The 22,390-nt window shown below is 33.6% G+C and overlaps 1 protein-coding gene and 1 pseudogene across 1 annotated transcript in view; both read right to left on the minus strand.

Moving 5' to 3' along the window:
- Positions 1-3,887: 3,887 nt before the first annotated feature.
- LOC118609729 lies at positions 3,888-4,003 on the minus strand (annotated as a pseudogene).
- A 1,143-nt stretch (positions 4,004-5,146) lies between these two features.
- MRPS31 (mitochondrial ribosomal protein S31) overlaps positions 5,147-22,390 on the minus strand; it is a 38,331-nt gene continuing 21,087 nt past the window's right edge. Inside the window, exons 6-7 of the mRNA XM_016120005.2 lie at positions 15,140-15,283; positions 5,147-5,458 (exon numbers count right to left, since the gene is read on the minus strand). Coding sequence (XP_015975491.2) covers positions 5,229-5,458; positions 15,140-15,283 — 374 coding nt within the window. The 3' untranslated portion in view covers positions 5,147-5,228. The remainder of the gene's footprint in view (positions 5,459-15,139; positions 15,284-22,390) is intronic.

The raw sequence follows: 22,390 nt of genomic DNA on the forward strand, positions 1-22,390 counted from the left end.
ATTCTTTAAAATCATGTATAAATGGCCGAATAAAAAATGTTCTTAACATTGTGATTTCAACTGTGGAGGTAAACTCTGCATATCTTCCAGTTATGTACTCATTTCCATTCATTTTAAAAAAACATTATTAAATGTTACACACAAAGAAATATCTGTAATTTTTAAAAGACGATGATAAAACGATCACCTGTGAACCTACCTTGCAACTTGAGAAATAGGATGCTAGTACTGTTGAAGCTCTCTGTGTGTCCCTGCTCAACCCCACAGCCCCAACCTTGGTTGCCTCCCTAAAATACGGTATCCCCACGCTTTTTAGAATCACATTTATTTCTCTAGGCAATATACTCAAAATTTGATTTTCGAACCTTATATATAAATGGTATAATAATCGCATGCATTTTTCTGCAACTTACTTCACTCGACATTGTTTCCGAAATTTGTCTGTTGATGTCTAGAGATCTATTTTAATCATTATCACTTCTATATAGTGTTCTAATCCATGAATAAACTATTTATCAATTCTCTGGGTGATTAGTACTTTCTCTCCTGATTTTTACTACTTTGAACATCTTTGTACGTGTCTCCCAACACATGTCTCTGTCTGCAAGGTTTCCTTTTGGTAAATGCTCCAGGAACAGAACTGATGGTTCACAAAGGGTATATGATTGTATATGCACACTTATATAAGTGTTACATATACACAATCATGTTTATAGTATATATAAATACTAAAATATAGTATTCATGTATAATTGTTACATATCTTTATGTTATAAATATATAATTATAAAAGTGGTTGCCATTTTACACTCCTACTGTCAATATATAAATATTGCCTAACTTTTAATTTTCCTCTTAAGACTATATAAATGTTATCACAATATGTTAATTTGCATTTCTCTCCCATCCTTCTGTATATTTATTAGCCATTTATATTTTTTCTTCTATAAAATTCCTGTTTATTTTCCCCTATTCTTTTAGGTTTTCTTCTAGTTGATTTTTAGTTCTTCATATGTTCTGTATACTAATCATTTGGTGATTGTATGTGAAGCATTTATCTTCTCTCTGACTCTTGTTCGCTCTTGGTGCTTTTATCATTAAAAGTACTAGGTTTTAACATGGTCAAATCTTTTTGTACAGTGTGAAGTACAGAACCTATTTTTCTCCTTAATGTAAATAACCAATTGTGCTAACATCATTTATTGAATACTCTTTTCCCACTGACCTGTGAAGCCAATATTGTCATGTATCAAGTTTCCATATACTAATGTGTCTATATCTGTTCTCTATTCTGTTCCATCAGTCTATTTAATTATCCTGTTCCCTAATTGTAATAAGTCTTGATAGCTTACAAGTTAAAGCAACTTTCTCACCTCACCTTGTTTTCTTTTTCAAGAGTATTGTGGCTCTTCTTGGATTCCTTGCTTTCCTCTATGATTTTATCATAAATTTGTAAAGTTCCATTAAAAAAAAAACAAAACCCTGTGGCATTTCGAATGAAATTGCATTAAAGCCATAGGCAAATTTGAAAAGAATTAATATGTTTATGGTATTGAGTCTTCTCACCCATGACCTTATTCATCTATTAATTTTATTACTGTTTCATCAAAATTTTAAAATGTTTTCATAAAATTCTTATATCTTTCATAAGATTTTATTCATTTACATTTTTGATGGTACTATAAATGATCTTATAAATTATATTTTATGTTTGTTGCTGATAACATAATGTAATCACAAGACTAATTCCATCACTTTTGCCCAAAACATTGCCCAATGGAAAGAGTGACTGCAACCCACCTTTGCTATATTCTGTTTACTAGAAGCAAGTCGCAGGTTCTGCCCACACTCAGAGGATGCGATCCATTGGAGATTACTTCAGGATGAATTTTCAATCCCAACAGCTTTTATATTTCTTTTTCTTGCTATACTGCACAGGATAGGATCCCAGTATAATGCTGAAAATAAATTGTTATCAACTTAAAGGAAATGGTTAGATTCATCATAAAGAATGTTTGCTGTAGATTTTTGGTAAACGACATTAAAGAAATTCTATTCCAAATTTACTAGTATTTTTTAAAATTATAAATGACCATTGAATTTTATCAAACTTTTTTGTCTGCATTCTTTGAGGTGATATTTTCCCCCTATTCATTGCTGGATTTAGTGTACTATTTTGTTTTCGGTTTTTCAAACGTATCTTCATGATTGAGATTAACCTTTGTTATTCTAGTCTCTTGAGTTGGAGTTTGTTCCCTTTTTCCATGCTTTGGAACAATTTGTCTAAAATTAGAATTGTTTTCTGAATGTTTAGAACACTCAGAAATGGTATGGGCTTGCTGCTTTCTTTCTGGGAAGATTTTGAAAATAAAAATCCACTTTTATTATTTTTCTCTTTCACTGATTTTAATAGCATAGTTTTGAGGAATCTGCTCATTTCATGTTTTCACATTTGTTGGCATGAAGTCGTTCATAAAGACCTCTTTAAAAAAATCTTTAATCTTGTGGCATTTATAGTTGTCTCCATTTTTTATTACTAAGGTTTTTTTCTCTACTAAAAATTTTTTTTCTTGACAGAGGATTAGAGTTTATTAGTCATTTAAAGAACCAGTGTTTGACTTTGTGGATCCTGTCTACTGTATTATTATTTCATTAATTTCTGTTTTTATCTTATTTCCCTATTCTCATTCTTTTTTCTAATATCTTAAGATAGTGAGCTTACCTCACTAAATAACCTTTCTTTTTTAACATTATTTTCCTCTAATTACGTTAACCGCAACTTGTTTTGATTCAGTGTCTAGTTCTGAAATTTTTTTCTTTGAATAAAAAGTGTTAATTTCTGAATATATGGGGTCTTTCTTGTTAGCTTTCAATTTAGTCTCTAACTTCATTGCAGTATAATCAGAGAACATACTCTGTGTTCTGCTGAAATTTGTTCAAATTTGTGCTTTTTGGCCAATTTTGTGATCAATTTTTATAAATGTGCATGCGTGAAAGGAATACATTTAAAGCTATTTAGATGAAATGATCTAAAAATGTCTATTAGGTCAAATTGTTAATTAGCTATATCAAAGTTTCTGATGTTTGCTTAACTCATTATGTTAAAATATCTCACCATAATGGTATTGTCTATTTTTTATATGTCAATGATTGCCTTATATATTTCGAATCCATGTTACTTGGCGCATACCAATTTAGAATTGTTATAGATTCCAGATAGCTTTTTTTTTTTTAATCTCTAATATCTTTCAGGATTTTTGATTTCTTTTAACATTTGTCAGATATATTTTTTCCCTTTTACTTTCAACCTTTTGGTAGTCTCATTTTAGTTGTGCCTCTGGAAAACAGCATATCACTTGATATTTTTTAGAAAATCCATCCTGACATGTCCAATTATTTTTACATATTTTAATCAATCCCATATTATTATTTAGGATTAACTTACATACGCATCACTTTCTTTGCTATTTCTTGTATTTAAGACCTCAAATTTGAGATGATTTCTCTTTTGCCTGATCTATATCTACAGTAGTTTATTAAGGATCTACTACTGGTAGCCAACTGTTTATCTGACAATTTATCCCTTATCTTTGAAAGATGTTTTGTATTTTGTCCCTCTCTCCCACTAGTATGGCTTGAGAAAAAATAACCAAAATGAAAGCAAGAAAGAATAGTAAGGGTACACAAAAGGTACTGAAATAAATCCAAATATATCAATAACTATAAATAAACTAAATACCCAAATTAAAATAGAAAATTTTAAGTGTTCCAGTGTACCTGAAAAGAATGTATTCTGCTGCCGTTGGGCAGTTTCTATACATGACCAAGCGATAACAATTTAACTGTGAATTGCTGTCTTTCATAAATTTTTATTTTATTATTATTTATACCTACAGCACCTGGTCTTCCTAGGTGGTCTCCCATCCAAGTACTAACTAGGCCCAACCCTGCTTAGTTTCCGAGATCAGACATTGGGCTTATTCAGGGTGGCATGGCTGTAGACCATGGACTGTGGCTCCACTGGGGTGCGAACCCAGGTACCTTTTGCGTGTAAAGCAGACGTGCTAAACGCTACACTATGGAACCATGTTCTTTCATAAATTAAAAAATTAAAAAAAATTCTCACCTATTAACTATCCTAAGATAGCCTCTGACCCTTTCCTCCCCTTATGAAAATCTGATTGTACAAATGTTACTTTTACACTAATTTTTACCCTTCTTCCATATTTTTGTCTTTCCTTCTTTCTGCTGCATGTGGGAAATGTCTCCAAATCTATTTTCCAGTGTCTTATCTGTTGTTAAACTCCTTCACTTAATTTTTTCTTCAAATCTGTTTGAACACTTCTATAGTCTTCTGCTGTATATTTCATTCAAAGTTACACATTTTATATTCTGAATGATAAGCCCAATATTTAAAGGCTGTACAAGTTTTAGTCTGTTGTCTGTTACTTCTGCTGGTGTGCATTCATGGTGCTTTGTTTCCTTAGTGTTTTATAACAGGAAGCCTGGGTTTCTGATGGGGCTTTGTTTGCTTGTGTCAGGGGTCTGAAGCACAACTAGCCTGGAGCCACTGTAAACTAAATTCTTGTTTTAGAGTTTTGTTTTGTTTTGTTTTCTTAATTCTCAATCATTTGAGTCCATCTGAATCGCAATGCCAAACACTATAATAGAAAATAAATACTTCTAACTTGGTATTAAGACCTAATGCCAAGAAGAAATTAGAATAAGCCCTTTATTTCTACAAGGTTACTTCTTTACAGTAATGCAGACTTAGACAAGGATAGTTTAGTGTTAAATAAATAAAAATATAAATGTGCACATATGTAAATACGGAAAGATATATATGTATATATGCATATATATTCTATGTATATAAATCTGTTTATAAATCGTCTCAACTGGTATAGCCCTCTGATGTCATCATATATATGACTAAGTGTATTTCAATGAATTATGGTCACTGAATGAACAAAAGGTCAGAGAAAGTTGTTTTAAACATTACTAATTCAAAGATATTTTTTTAAAAGAATTATTAGTTGAATCTATGAATGCTGATCATTTTCATGCAAGAATATTTTTCAGTTACCATTAAATATTTTTAAATAATTTGACATATCATTCAAATAAGATGCAATAATTAATACAATACAGGAAAACTTCTAGTAAAATTATTTTATTTAGTTATAATACCAATCTCTAACAGCTTGAAATAAAAATTTCTATGGACTTCAATTGAACTGTATGCCACTTTCTTTTAGAATGTCCTGTTTTTCATTAAAATAATTTCTAAACCATTCAATGTGTTCCACTTTCTGTTTAACACTCAGATATGGGTTTTTGGAAAGGCCACAGGTCACCAGCTCCATGAAGTGGCGAATTGGTCCTTGTTTGGGAAAATCTTCCAGGTATTTATCCAGAAATATATGTTCATGAAATTCTGAACCGTCATCATCAAAACCTAGGAAATAAGACAAAATACATTTACAATTTATAATGTAAAACCTACATCATAAAATTAACATTAATGAGGTAATATAGTATTACAGTTAAAGACAAACTTTGAAGTCAGACCTAGATTTGCCCACCAATTTAATAACTGTGTGACTGGGCAAATTAAACCCTCTGAGCATCAGTTTCCTCAGGCATAAAATGATTAAAACAACACCTTCTTGGGGATTTTGTAAAGATTAAATAGATGCAAAGCTTATAAACTTTTACAATGCTTATTATACTAACGTTCAAAGTGCAGCCACAATTATTGCTTATAAATATTTTAATATCTAAAGCAACCACTAAAGAAACTATATAAGCTATACTAAAAAAAGTACGTAAATAACATAAGATGGAATTCTGAAATATGTTCAAGCAGCCCACAGGAAGCCAAGAAAAGACATAGGAATGACAAACATAGATAATGAACATAAAAACAATAATAAAATGGGAGACTTATGTCCTAACATCAATAATTAAATGTAAATGGTCTAGATATACCGATGAAAAGATTGGCAGAGTGATAGAAAAACATGATCCAACTATATGCAATCTATAAGAAACTCACTTCAAACACAACATACATAGGTTGAAAGCAAAAGAATGGAGAAAGATATATCTTGTTAATATTAATTTTTTTGACTTTAAATAATCTATTTTTAAGTGGCAGGCTTCAAAGGCAAGTTCCTAATCCTTAAAATACAGCTGTTTATGATGCAATTATGAATGATCAACTTTCTCTGAGTTTAACTGTAATTTAACAGATGCAGTTTGCTAACCAAAAGACTATACTCTTTGTTGCACAGTATACCGCCTCTCATCTTTCAGCAAGAAAAAACACTACATCTGATTAGTAAAGACATCACCCAAAGAATCAGGACAGTTGGTTTTCTTTAAATATTTCTTTGGGAGAAGGGACTTACTCAATTAGAGGTCTTTTATTATTTTTTTTAAAACTTATCATGCCATGAATTCATAGGGAATGGACTCCAGCAGCTCAGTTCCTTTTCCATTATTCTCATAAAGTGCGCTTCTCTGGGTGGAGCAGGCTGGCACTTCAGCTGAACCCAAGTACCTTTCTCCTTAGCTTCCTTCTTTTTTTGATCATTTTCCTTCACACGTTTCAGGAAGCGATATCGGCTCTTAGAGTGCTTAATATGCTCAATATGTGCATTACTTTTTTGGGAAAGAATCTTGCTTTTAACTTGTTTCTTTACAACAATACCAACTGCGTGCTTGGTAACACTGTAGGCATTCCTTTTTGAACAGTGCCCATTCCTTTGATGTTTACAATATCACCCTTCTTGTAGATTAGCATGTTTGTGGCCAAAAAACAGCTCTATGTTTTCTAAAAGGCCTAGAGAACATATAGCGGGTGCCTCTTCTCCTTCCCTTTGTGTTGGTGATTTTCGCAAATTACTGGAAGATGATGGTTCTGGACTGAAAAGGCACTAATATTAATTTTTTTTTAAAAAAAAAGAAGGCATGAGTGGCTACATGAACATCAGATAAATCAAACTTCAGGGCAAATAAAATCACTAGGAAGAAAAAGGAACATTAGATAATAAAAGGATAAATCCATGAAGAAGACATAGCATCTGAATTACGTATGCACCAAACAACAGACTTCTTAAATAAATGAAAGAAAAACTGATAGAAATAAAGAAAGAGAAAAATCCACAATTATAAATAGGTATTTCAATATCCCACTGTCAGCAATTGAGAGAATTACCAAGTAAAAAATTAGCAAAGATACAGAAGAACTGAACAACTAATAGGATCAAACCAATGTCTACAGAACACTCTACCAAACCACGGCAGAATAGAAATTCTTTTCAAGCAACCATGAAACATCCACCTAGCTAAACCATACCCTGGGTCACAAATTCCAACACATTTAAAATAACTGAAATAATATACAGTGTGTCCTTGAATCATAATGGAATCAAACTAGAAGTCAGTAACAAAAAGACAACAGAAATTATAGGAAATCTTCAAACACTTGGAAATTCATATGGTTATAAAAACTTAATAGGTCAGAGAAAATCTAAAAGGAAAATTTAAAAATCAAATAGATTTGAATGAAAATGAAAATACAACAAAGTAAAATTTGTAGGACACAGCTAAAACATTGTTGATCAGGAAATATACAACACTAAATGCATACAAAAGAAGAGGAAAAGTCTCAAATAAATAATCTAAGCTCCCACCTCAAGAACCTATTAAAAGAACAAAATAATCCCAAAGCAAGCAAAAGGAAGGAAATAATAAAGATAGAATCAGGAATCAATAAAATTGAAAATAAGAAAACAGAGAAAAATCAATGAAACCAATGCCTGGTTCTTAAAAAATCAGTAAAATTGATAAATCTCTAGCAAGTCTGATAAAGAAAAAAGGAGAAAAGGCACCAACCACCAATATTAGGAATGAAAAAAGAGTTATCATTATACATCTTGAACTCATTAAAAGGATAGTAAAGGAATACCATCAATAACTGTACAAATTCAACTTGAAAAAAGCAGACGACTTAAAAAAACCCATTGTAACTACCAAAACTCAAACAAAATAAAATAGACAACAGTCTTATAGCTATTAAAAAAATAGATGTGTAATTTCAAAGCTCTCAAAAAGAAATCTCTAGGCCTAGATCACCTCACTTGAGAATTTTATCAAATATTTAAAGAAAATTTAACATCAATTTTACACAATAACTTCCACAAAAAGGACACTTCCTAACTCATTTTATGAAACCAGTAATAATTACCTTGTTATCAATAATAAAGACATGGGTGGTAGAGAGAGAGATAGGGAGGGAAGGAGGGCGCACGCATGCATGTACAATACAAACCAGGATCTCTCATGAATTAGAGGCAAAAAACCTTTTTAGAAATTAGCAAATAAATCTAACAGTGTATAAAAAGACTAATACACAAATATTAAGTGGTATTTATTTAAGTTGTGAAAGCCTGGTTCAGTATTTGAAAATCGATGTAATACACCACATTAACAGGTTAAAGAAGAAAATCAGATGATCCAATACTTATCTTGATAAAAACTCTTACCTCACACTTCATCTCATCACATAGGCATTGTATCATCTCACATCATCACAAGAATGGTGAGTACATACAATAAGATTTTTTGAGAGACAATAATCACATTAACTTTTATTACAGTATATTGCTGTAACTGTTCTTTTTAATTATTAGTTATTGTTAACCTCTTATTGTGCCTAATTTATAAATTAAACTTTATCATAGGTATATATGTATAGGAAAAAATATAGTATGTACAGGGTTCAGTACAATCTGTAGTTTCAAGCATCCACTGGAGGTCTTGGAACACATCCTCCATAGATGTGGGGGACTATTATACCATTGAAATTAGGAGTGGAGATGAGGAATGAAAAAAAACAGAATTAATTAAAACTGGTTTAGGGAATAGTTAGATCTCCCATGTCCCATCTTCCATATGTACCTCTAGATGACTACACCATGCATTCCCAAAGATAGACAATTTACTTTTCAGAGAAATTAAAACGAAAAAAGAAACACCACTGAATTGGTAAGAGGGTAATTAAGTGAAAGCCTGCATGCTAAATGGTGAGACCACCCTACCCACAAAGCCTTTCCTCTACGGTCCTCAGAGCACAGTCAAGGCCTAAAGCCTCAAATCAGGAGGGTGGAAACTATCTCACCAGAGTCAATGAAAAGAAGAATAAATATTGGGTTGTCATGGTCTCAAACTGGCTCCTTCCAAGTTCCTCTGAAACGAAGCCCAACAGTTTACAAGTCCCACCCATGCACACAAATTCAAAAACAGCTTTTTATATTTGGATGAACAAACATCTAAAGAACAGCAGATATTTTAGGAAAGTCTCTAATATAAGTGACAAACACCTTATCAGAAACTGATACTCACCTGTCAAAATCCATTTTCCTTTTTTATCAAAGAAGTAAAAACCTGTCTGTGCATGTTCAGCAACATTACAATTTCCAGCTCCCCTTTGGGTTAGGCATGGCCACATAATTAAATTTTCACCAATGGAATATGAACAGAAATGACATGTGACATTATCAGGACAGAACCTTTAAGATAGTGGAATTGCTTACACTATACCCCTTTTTCCTCTTCTTATAAACCTGAGCACAGTGTTCCAGTGACTCATCTTTATTCACACACATGAGGAAAACACCCTATGGGAGAGAAGATAGTAAAATGGAAGAAACTTGGATCCTTGAACAACTGCACGGTACGGCGGCTTACTTATCTGGAACTTGAACTGTACACCAAAAAAATTTACGCATATATGGGGACTCAATGAAACATCAGCTAGTGTTAAACAATGCAAACTCTGAAACAAAAAGAAACTTTGAGAAAACAAAAAAATTTGAGTAGCAGGGAAAAAAATCTAATACCAAGAATAACAACAATTTTTAAAGAAGAGGGTTGAAAAGTAAAAAATATGATAGGAGAAACAAAAACCTATGAGAAAGGTCATAAGATAAAGTTGAAGAATGTTCCCAGAGCATAGAACATGAAGAGAGAGAGCAGAGAGAGAGACTAGGAAGGCTTTTATTACCAGATAATGAAAGAAAATTTCTCCACAAATGAAAAATAAAGTTCCCAGATTAAAGGACCCAATGGTGCCTAGAGCTATGATTTTAAACAAATAATATCCCTTACTAAGGATTATCATTCTGAAATTTATGAATATTAGAGTCATACTAATATAATTAACAAAGATCTAACAAAAATTATGATAGATCTATATTGAGAGGATGAGGAAAAGACATACACATTAGATAATATCTAAAGTGGATAGAAGTATTAAGCATATAATTTAGAAATGTAAATAATAAAATAGAGCAAAAAGACTGAAAGAGGTTGGCTTTGAGTACAGGTGATAAAAAGAATTGCTTTATATTATAGCTTTATATTAAACTACAAAATTATTATGATATAAAAATCAAATTAATTTAAAAAGAAAGATAAACTGGGAGACAATATTACCAACTATAAAAGATGAAAGATTAACTCTACAATGTATCAAGTTCCTACAAACTGATAAAACACCCCAAAAGAAAACTTCAAAGGATATGAAGATGTAAGTCACAGAACAAATACAAAATAGCCAATAAATACACAAAAAGATGCACAGTCTGGTTAGCAATCAGAGAAATGGAAATAAAAATACCAATGATGCCACTTTTGGCCCTGAACATTTCAAAGATTAATATTCAGCATTAGGTAAAGGGTGTAAAAATAGGATTTTCATATAGTTGGTTGGAAGATAAATGGGCTGTTTAAAAGAGAATGTATCAATATTTATTGCAATTTAAAATATACCTATTGTTTGACCCTTCTAGGAATTAAAAGTACTCAAACATGCACAGAAAGACATATATAAAAGGATTTACTATAGCTCCATCTATCAACAGAAGGGTAAAATATTTACACTGAATACAATGACATATTATAGAACTACTAAATAAATATAAAATAGTTCTATTTTATAAAACTATTAAAACAAAATTGATCTCTATATTATTGTGACAAGGAAATGTTTTCAAGATATATTGCTAAGTAAAAAAAAAATGCTGGAAAATATATGTATAGTCCCATGTAGGTCAAAACAAAACAAATAAATACGTAACTGCCATTTAAAGTGGACTGTGAGGACACATATCAAACTACTGACAATGCTTGTTTCAGGAAAAGGGAAGAGAACTGAGAGGTATACTCCCTATTCTTTCATATTATTGACTTTTTTGCAAGTAAACTTTCATATGTTTATGAAATTTAAAATACCTTTTTAATAAACAAGAGAAACATACAGGAAGGAAATCCCATATGGTATGCAATCAACTAAGGTAACAGGTTAATTCTGTCTCATTCGACTTTAAATATTATTGAATGCAATTAAATATTACTCAATACACCTAAAAATATGGTGCAACAAATAATGGGTAGAATTCAGTTGATAGTAATGACCAATTATTTACATTTTTAATTTTTATTTTTCAATTACAGTTGACATTCAATATTAGTTTCAGGTGTACAGCATAGTGGTTAGACATTCATATAACTTATAAAGTGATCCCTCTGATAAGTCTAGTACCCAATGGCACCATACATAGTTATTACAATATTATTGACTTGTATCCCCTATGCTGTACTTTACATCCCTGTTACTATGTTGTAACTACCAATTTGTACTTCTTAATCCCTTTGCCTTTTTCACCCAGCCTCCAACCCATCTGGCAACCATCAGTTTGTTCTCTGTATCTACGAGTCTGTCTCTGTTTTGTTTGTTCATCTGTTCTTTAGATGCCACGTATAAGGGAAATTATAAGGTATTTGTTTTTGTCTGACTTATTTCACTTAGTATAATACCCTCTAGATCCATCCATGTTGTTGCAAATGGTAAGATTTGATTCTTTTTTATGACTGAGTAACATTCCATTATACCACACCTTCTCTATCCAATCGAATGACCAATTATTTTGACATATTATACCACTGAAGTCACTTTCACTCTCAATTGTTTTCATTTCTATTTATTGTCAAAACTATCATTTCTTTTCCTGTCAGAACTTTGAGGCTCTTGTTCATAGGCCATCATTGTTTCAGAAAACATATACCTAATCATCTTTATGGCTGCCCTCACTTTCTCTATGCTACACACTCCCCCATAAAAACAGAGCCCTTCTATGGTAATTCTGAACTTTCCTAACTATTCTTGCCAGCTCATATTACAGCACATGTTTTTTAGATACCCTAGCAAAAGATGGCACCTCAGAAGTGAAAAAGTTTAAACCAATCAAATAATAAAAACAAAAATGTGATTAACATTCATGACTTAGCTTTTCTGCCCACTGAAGCCTGTAACTAAGAATTACTCTTGGAGAGCATTTCCAAAACATCCTTAATTTGGTGATATGTATGTATGTATGTATGTATGTATGTATGTGTGTGTGTATGTATGTATGTAATGGATATTCAAGAACGAAGTTCTATTAACTAGGTTATGGCAAAAATGTGATTAAAGTCAAAGTTAAAGCTAAAATTAAAATTATTTTATTATTGATGCAACATATAACAAATACTGCAAAATCTAAGTGGGAACAATTCTATCTAACAGCTCTTATAAATCTCCATGCTGGCAAAGCACAACAGAAAGAACAAACCAGTTCTTAAAACAAACACTGAAAAAAAAACTACTTCAAATTGGAAAAATAATTTATACATTTTAAGTAGCAAAACAACAAACCAAATTTTTTATATATCAGAAAAACACAACACTGGGAAGTAAATTGTAAAATAGGGCACGTTGTTTTGTCATTTTCATACTATGTTCCAAAACTGACATGGCAAGCCCCTAAAAATAAAATATCTTTTCCCAAAAGCACCAAAGTAAATCTTCATAAGCTAATTACTGGTAGAGAGAGCATGACATTTTTTTAATCTTAAAAATTAAGAATAAGAAATATAAAGGAATACTATTGAACTGTTGAGGCTCCAAGTTCTAATGTCAATCTCTCTGAGTATTCAGAAGTTCCTAAGTTGTATTTAGAGGAGTGAGCAAAGTGGGAAAGTTTCCACAGTTCCTTTCCTGTTTTTCATTCAGATAACAATTGCCTTAAGGAGCTGGAAATGATACCTCCCTTTCCGACCCCAAAGCATCAATAAACATGTATAGTGTATATGGATATTTGTCACATTTATCTCTACAATCTGACTTAAAAATGCTGTTTTTTTCCCCTCCCTTTTAGAAATTAAACTATCTTAAAACCCAGGTCAAATTTAAGATAAATTCTTTGGAGTTTGGGGACTTGAGATTTTGATGAACTTAAAAGTGTTTTACTGTTGATGACAACGTACCACCAATTCAAGCTTTCCTATTACCCTATTTGGTGGTTCCTAGAAAATACATAATACCCTTGCTAATATTTTAAGATTTTAAAATATTACAGTATAGAACAGAAAACAATTACAGCAGTAAATCCCTTCACAACACTGCTGTAGAAACTGGGATGATGACAATGCTTTACTTGTATAATCTCACTTGTTTCTCAGAAGAATCCCATAAAGTAATTTCATTTATCATTCCTATCATTTTATAGATGCCCCCTGGCTTAGAGAGATTAAGTCAATAATTTACCCAGGGACTTGAACCCCAACCACTACATTTCACTGTCTCTCCTAAACAGTCACATGTCATTCTACCTCAATACTGGGTTTTAAAACTATGTGTTTAACCATAAAGACGTGGAACATTCAAGTATCATTAAATAATGAAATCTTCCCTTAAATTCACATTGTATTTTGCTAGTTTTTCATGACATTTAAAATTCTATGAACATATAGGAGGGGAAAGGAACTAACGTTTGTATGTATTTGTATGTATTGCATTCCAAACACTATGCTAAGTAACTAAGGAACATTATCTTATTTCTTATATTCTTCCAATGAGGTATCGTTAATTTTACGGATGAGGAAACTAAGGCTCAAGAGAGTAAATAATTTCCTCAAAGGCAAATGGCTTATAATTGACAGAACAGGGATTTATATTCAAGTTTGTACAACTAAAAAGTCCCTGTTTTTTTTTTTTTTAAGTCTTACAGAGTATAAAAACCATAAAATTTTAAGAAATATATATGTTGTGTAATAGATGAAATAGCGTGCTGTATTACTGCATACACTATACAAATACACGAAATATTAAGAATTTGTTAAAGGACTTATTAGTCTCTAAAGTTTTCCTATACAAAGTTATACTTTATGAAAACGAGACTAAATATTTCTGATATCTAAGCTTCCATTCTACTTATTAACCCAAACAAATGAAAGGTTACCAAAAATTAAAATATTACAGTGATAGCATAATATTACAAAGGTTAAAATATGTACGATTTCTCAAGACTTATTAAGGTATTTGCAACTTCTAGCTCGTCTTACCAAAAAAGTAGACAAATCTGTTTTAATTGAAAATACACCTATAAAATTCAATGAAAATGTTTAGCTGATGACTACATGGGTGCCATAAAAATAAATGGCACAGCAATATTGTTTTCCTTTTGATTGAGGAAAAAGTAACAACTTCAGAAAAATTTCTAGGAAAGTAGATAATATTTTATTACCAATTCAAAAAATCTAGGTATGACGCTAAAGAGTTCCAGAGTTTCAAAGCCTCCTAACATTTTTGCTTTGAGTGGCTTTAAGTACAAGGAACCTTACAACTCATAAGGCAAAGGTTTTATACATAAAAGATACCAGCATAAAATCTTAAAGAGTTCTAATGTTCTCCAAAACTGAAGTATAGTCTCATATCCAGTATTCAGTATATTAGAAGATTTGTCAGGTAATTTTCTACTTAACTAAAAAACTGGCACCATTTGCACTTTTATGTCATAGAAATTCATAATGCATTTCTGCTATATAATTTTTCTTCATTTTCCTTAGCAAACATCTAGAATTAAATGAACTTCTAACATTAAAAAAAACCACACTCGATTTCTTTTAGAAAATGGCAAAGATGTTTACACAAAGCTTAGAAATTCATGTAAATATCAGGCTCTGTAATTGAACATATGCCACATTTAATCTCAATCACTGAATTTTATAAACCTCTGAGGTTAAGACTTACCTGCTTCATTGTTAACTGGGAACTCCCACAGTTTCCCTTCTTTTGTCCACTGGATTATTTCTTCAAAACCATTCTGAAAGGGCTGTTCATTTACGGCTGCTAACTGCTTAGCAAATTCCACATCCCAAAGGGAAGGTGCTGTTTCTGTAGAGTAAAAACATTTCAAATAAGCACAAGTCAGTGTCAATTATTTTTCTTTTTAAGAATATTATAATCAACTTTGAATTGGTAATACATTTTCAGACCTTGAAGCTCATAATTAAACAGTATATACTGAAAGGTCATTCTCTGAAAGCTAAAATAGAAACAAAAATGATTTATAATGACTACAACTACAATAACTACAAGCCTTAACTTTTACTACAATGCTAGTTAAACAACCCTAAAGTCTCACTGCCTCCACTACTGGAAAGGAAAAAATATGTATTTTGTTTGATATTTTTTATGAATGTGAATATTTTTATATAACCAATGACTTTGATCTTTTAAAAGTCCAGCCTATCTAGACTTGATTTTTAGTCTGTCAAGATAAGTCGCTAACCTAATACTAATAAAGACCAAAGAAAAAAATAACATGATTAGAATAATAATGATAAACTACTAATGGATACTGAGCACTTACTCAGTGCTAAATGCTTTTTGCACATTAATCCTTTTTGCACATTTAACCCTTACAAACCAACTCCATCATAACCATCATCATATTACGTTTCAACCACTTGTTTTGGAAATTTAAGACATCTTTCAAGAATGAGTCATAGTCCCACCAGTAATTGCTGGTAGAAATGTAAATGGTGCAACCACTGCAGAAAATAGTTTCTTAAAAAGAATATACTTGAACTAGCGGAAAATGACAGACTTGGTAAGGGCAGGGTTTGCCTCCTCCCAGGTCCACAATGAAATTACAACCAAATTACAAAATAATCAAGATGGAGAATCACTTGAAGTCCAGCTGATTGTAACACATAACTCTGATAATATAAAGGAGCCACACTGAAGCCGGTAGGAGGGACAAAGTCGCGAATTGGGCTGGACCTGCACCGTGGGTGGTGGAGGAGGATCACTGTGAAGGAGAGCGAGGCCGCAGAGGCTTCCCTGAAGAAGAGGGAGGTCCTGGCATCATTTGGGGGCTCCCCAGCCCAGGGAAGAGGAGATTTCAATAACTCTAACTGTAAAAGCCAGAGGGGATTCCAGCTCACTGAGTGAAGGGAGACTGAAATCCTAGATGCTCCTCTGAAGGGCCCACAAACAGGCTTTCTGACCTGTGGACACTCACCTGCGGTGGGTCAGAGGCTCCAGCGGGATTCATACTGAGAAAGCCTGCACTACCTGGCACCTGAACGAGGGCTGGATGGGCAGCCACTACGTGCCTTTGTTCTGCCCTCCTGCTGGGCAATCTACAGACCCAGCAAGCTTAACAGTGAAGACCCCTCCCACAGGGCCATTAGGAAGCACTGGCCTGAGGAGATCAGCCTGCCCCACCCAACCTGCTGGATGGCTGCCATGCCCCAGTGCCGATTCAGGGCCAAGCATTCACAGCTGGCAGCCAGTGTTGTGAGCACGCATTTGAGATAATTTCAGGCAGATCACTGCTACCAACATGAACTTGGGTGGATCTCAGAGATGTGTGGGCCAGTCCCAGATAGAAGCTGGTCTTGCCGTGATCTGGGACTTCTGTGGGAATGCTCAAAAGGTTACCAAAGCAGCAGCAAAACTGAGGCTGTATTGACCTGATGATGGCCCTTGTCTCCCTGACATCCCAGTTCATCCAAGCCACAAAGTGCCTGTAGCCCACTGACAGGCAGCCTCCCCTGCCCTGCTTGGCTCTGGGGCTGCACATTCTGCGCAGGCAACAGACCTTGGCTAGCACAGTGAGTGCATTTCAGGGAAAACAGTTGCGGCATCTCCTGAGGGGATCGCATGGGTCTGTGGGACTTCCCCAGACAGCAGCTTGTTTCCATGTGATCTGTGACTACTGCAGGAATGTACAGACACAAAAATTGCAGAAAACTGAAGCTATTAGCTTGACGACCCTTGATTCCCTGAGCTTCTGCCCCCATCCAATACAAAAAGTGCCTGCCGCATGCTGACAGGAAGCTGCCCCTGCCCTTGGGTGGCACATTCAGGCTAATAGAGGGCAGTAGCTGACCTTGCTACAATTGGAAACTTGTACAGGGAGCCACAGAGGCAGCGCTGGCATGTAAACTGACACTGCAGTGGCTGGGAGAAATTTGCTCAATAGATCCAGGAGACCTCCGGGTTCCCTGCACCACACAATACACATATCACCCGGAGGCTCTTCCAGTTTCAGAGATTTATAAGCGACTGACATGCAGTGTCAGACCTGGAGGAGCACTCGTCCCCTGTTAAACTGCCCAAGGTCAGGAACGGGGGATAATGGGACCGCTGCCTAGAGTTGTCTCTTCCACTCTATAGATCCAGTATAGACAACAACCATCTGTGGATTGCTTTGTAGCTCCCACCAGGTAGCCCTGAGCAAGCAAGCAGGGCTGACTTTGGCCTACTGGGGAGCCCCTCCACAGGGGCCACAACACCAGTGCATCCAGAGGCTGGCACCAGACCACAACAGAGCAACTCCTGGCTAGCCCATTAGCAGTACACACAAAGGGTGGTTGCAACAAGTACACAAACCTGCTAGGGCATATCTCATTCAGTGGGGTCAGTTCCCACACAGCAACTCTTACCCTGTGGGTGCAGCCAATTCCCACAATTAGTCACCCTGAGCGTTAATCTTGTTGTTAAACAAGAATCTACAACCATAAATGCTCTACCCAGTAAGGCTTTCGAGTAAAATGGAAGGTGAGATAAATAGCTTCCCAGACAGGGAAAGCTTAAGGAATTCATCACCACCAAGCCGGTATTACAAGAAATGTTAAAGGGACTTCTGTAAAAACAGAAAAGGTAAAAAATAAAATAGAAATAACAAATAAAATGGCAGTACCTATCACTAATCACTTTAAGTGTAAATGGAGTAAATGCTCCAATCAAAAGACACAGGGTAGCCAAATGGATAAGAAAATAAGACCCATACATATGCTGTCTACAAGAGACCCACTTCAGATCAAATGACATTCACAGACTGAAAGTAAAGGGATGGAAAAAGATATTTCATGTAAATGGAAATGAAAAAAAAAAAGCCATAGTAGTGATACTTGAATCAGATAAAATAGACTTTAAAACAAAGGCTAGAATAAGAGACAAAGAAGGGCATTATATAATGATAAAGGGCTCGATAAATCAATAGGACATAACCCTAGCAAATATTCATGCACCCAACATAGGAGCACCTACATACATAAATCAATTTTCTTTGACATAAAAGGAGAGATCAACAGTAATACACTCATAGTAGGAGGCTTTAACACCCCATTGACACCAATGGACAGATCTTCCAGGCAAAGAATTAACAAGGAAACAATGGGCCTAAAAGGCACACTAGACCAGATAGATTTAATAGATATTTTCAGAGCATTTTACCCCAAAGCACAAAATATACATTCTTCTCAAGTGGACATAGAATATTTGCCAGGATAGACCACATGTTAGGCCACAAAACAAGTCACAATAAATTTAAGAAGACTGAAATATCAACTGTCTTCTCCGATCAGAATGGTATGAAACTAGAAATCAACTACAAGAAAAAAACTGGAAAATACACAAATACATGGATGCTAAACAACATGCTACTAAATAATGAATGGGTTATCGATGAGATCAAGGAAGAAATCAAAAGATATCTAGACACAAATGAAAATGAAAACAAAATGATTCAAAATCTATACGACACAGTGAAAGCAGTCCTAAGAAGGAAATTCATAGCAATCAATACAGGCCTACCTCAAGAAATAAGAAAAAGCTCAAATAAACAATCTAAGCTTATACTTAAAAGAACAAGAAAAAGAGCAGCAAACAAAGCCTAAAGTGAATAGAAGGAGGGAAATAATAAAGATCAGAGCGGAAATAAATGAAATAGAGTCTAGAAAAACAATACAAAAGATAAATGAAACCAATAGCTGGTTCTTTGGAAAGATTAACAAAATTGACAGATCCTTAACCAGACTCATCAAAGAAAAAAGAGGACTCAAAATCAGAAATGAAAGAGAAGAAATAACTATGGACTCCACAGAAATATAAAGGATCATAAGAAAATACTATGAGCAATTATATGCCAACAAGTTGGACAATCTGGAAGAAATGAACATATTCCTAGAAACATACAATCTCCCAAAGCTGAATCAAGAAGAAAGAGAAAAATACAACTCGACTGATTACCACTAAGGAAAAAGAATCAGTAATCAAAAGCCTCCCAAAAAACAAAAGTCCTGGACCAGATGGCTTCATAGGTGAATTTTACCAAACATTCAAAGAAGAATTAACACCTATCTTCTCAAACTATTCCAAAAGCTTCAAGAAGAGAGAAGGCTCCCTAACCCCTTTTATGAGGCCACTGTTACCTTGATTCCAAAAACAGACAAAGACATTACAAAAAAAATAAAACTATAGGCTGATATCTCTGACATACACTAGTGCAAAAATCCTCGACAAAATATTAGCAAACCAAATTCAGCAATACATTAAAAATATCATACACCATGATCAAGTTGGATTTATTCCTGGGATGCAAGATTGGTACAATACCCACAAATCCATTAATGTGATACACCACGTTAACAAATTTAAAGATAAAAAACCATATAATCATATCAGTAGAAGCAGAAAAAGCATTTGAGAAAATCTAGCATCCATTTATGATAAAAACTCTCAGTAAAGTGGGAATAGAGGGAACATACCTCAACATAATAAAGGCCATATATGACATTTTCCTTAAGATCCAGAACAAGGGTACTCACTTTCACCACTCCTCTTCAACAATTATTGGAAGGCTTAGCGATAGCAATAAAATAGAAAGAGAAATAAAAGGTATCCAAATTGGAAAAGAAAAAGTAAAACTCTCGTTATTTGCTGATGACATGATACTATATATACAGAACTCTAAAGATTCCACCAAAAAACTGTTAGAACTGATAAGTGAATTCAGTAAAGTAGCAAGTTACAATGTAAATATTCAGAAGTAAGTGGTATTTTTATACACCAATGATGAAATTTTGGAAGGAAAAATTAAGAAAACAATCCTATTTACAATTGCATTGAAAACAATAAAATACCTGGGAATCAAATTAACCAAGGAGGTAAAAGACCCATTCTCAGAAAATTATAAGTCATTGAAAAAATATTGAAGAAGTTACAAATCAATGGGAGCATATACCATGTTCATGGGTAGGAAGAATCAACATCATTCAAATGGCCATACTACCCAAAGCAATCTATAGGTTCAATGCGATCCCTATCAAAACACCAATCACATTTTTCAAAGAGCTAGAACAAATAATCCTAAAATTTATATGGAACCATAAAAGACCCCAAACAGCAATCTTGAGAAAGAAGAACAAAGTTGAGGGTATCACACTACCTGATATCAAACTATACTACAAGGATACAGTAATCGAAACAGCATGATAGTGGCATAAACACAGATACATTGATCAACGGAACAGAATAGAGAGCACAGAAATAAATCCACGCCTATATGCTCATGTAATATATGATAAAGGAGGTAAGAATATACAATAAACAGTAATGGGAAAATTGGACAGATACATGCAAAAAAAAAAGAAACTGGATCACTTTCTTACACCATATATAAGAACAGACTCAAAATGGATTAAAGACCTAAATGTAAGCCCCCAAACCATAAAACTTCTAGAAAAAACATAGGCAGTAAACTCTTTATTACTTATAGTAATTTCTTTTCAGATATATCTCTTTGGGCAAGGAAAGCAAAAGAAAAAATAAACAAATGGGACTACATCAAACTAAAAAGTTTTTGCACAGCGAAGGAAACCGTTAATAAAACAAAAAGAGAACTGATTGGGAGAAGATATTCACTAATGATACATCTGATAAGAGATTAATATCCAAGGTATATAAAGAACTCATACAACTCAAGAACAAAAAAACAAACAATCCAATTAAAAATAGGCAGAAGACCTGAACAGATACTTCTCCAAAGAGGAAATACAGATGGCTAATAGACATATGAAAAGATGCTCAAGGTCACTCATCATCAGAGAAATGCAATTTAAAAACACAATGAGATACTACCTGACATCTGTCAGAATGGCTATCAACAATAGATCAAAGAACGATAAGTGCTGGCAAGGATGAAGAGAAAAGGGAACCCTCATACATTGTTGGTGGGATTGCAATTTGGTACAGCTGCTATGGAAAACACTATGGAGGTTTCTCAAACAATTAAAAATGGATATACCTTTTGACCCAGCAATTGCACTTCCAGATATTTATACAAAGAAAACCAAAACAATATTTGTAAAGATCTATGCACCCTAATATTCATGGTAGCACAACTTACAATAGCCAAGAAATGGAAGCAACCTAAATGCCCATCAAAATACAATTGGATGAAGAAGTTATGATTCATCTATACAATGGAATATAAAGATGGAAAAAAAAAAAAGTGAAGTGAGAACTCAGGGGGAAAAAAAGAAAATTCCAGAAGTTAAAAAAAAAAAAAAGACACTTATCATACAACCATTTTACTCCTAGACATTTACCCAAAAGAAAGCATGTCCAAAGACTTGCACATGAAAGTTCATGTATGACCATGCCTTACCACACCCTGAATGCTGGATATTAAGTATGTTTGCCTAGGACAGCTGACACACAGAAAAGATCACAGCGGTTAGGCTTATCAGTCACATTTGCAGAGTAATTGTAACAGTAAAATAATTATCATGGTCACATTTTAAAAATTCATTCAGTGGACACTGATTAATCTATGTCTTTTTTTTCCTGGTCTTCATTGAAATATAATAGACAATTAGCTGCTTGTATTTACATTGTACAATTCAATGAGTTTTTTTTCACTTATAGTTCGCATACAATATGCCAGTTTCAGCTGTATAAGTGATCAGAGATCCACATAACTTGCAAAGTGATCACCCCATTAAATCTAGTACCCCTCTTCCATATTTATTACATTAACCATTTTCCCCATGCTACATTCTACATCTCCATGTCTATTCTGCAACTATTTGTATCTCTTAATTCCTTTGCCTTTTTTTTTTTTGTCCCTCAACTCCCCTATCTAATTTCTGTCTAAATATTTTCTGTATCTATGAGTTTATTTCCACTTTTGTTGTTGATTTTGTT

Source organism: Rousettus aegyptiacus, unplaced genomic scaffold (genome assembly GCF_014176215.1).
Source record: "Rousettus aegyptiacus isolate mRouAeg1 unplaced genomic scaffold, mRouAeg1.p scaffold_m13_p_11, whole genome shotgun sequence".
In the NCBI taxonomy this organism is placed as follows: Eukaryota; Metazoa; Chordata; class Mammalia; order Chiroptera; family Pteropodidae; genus Rousettus; species Rousettus aegyptiacus.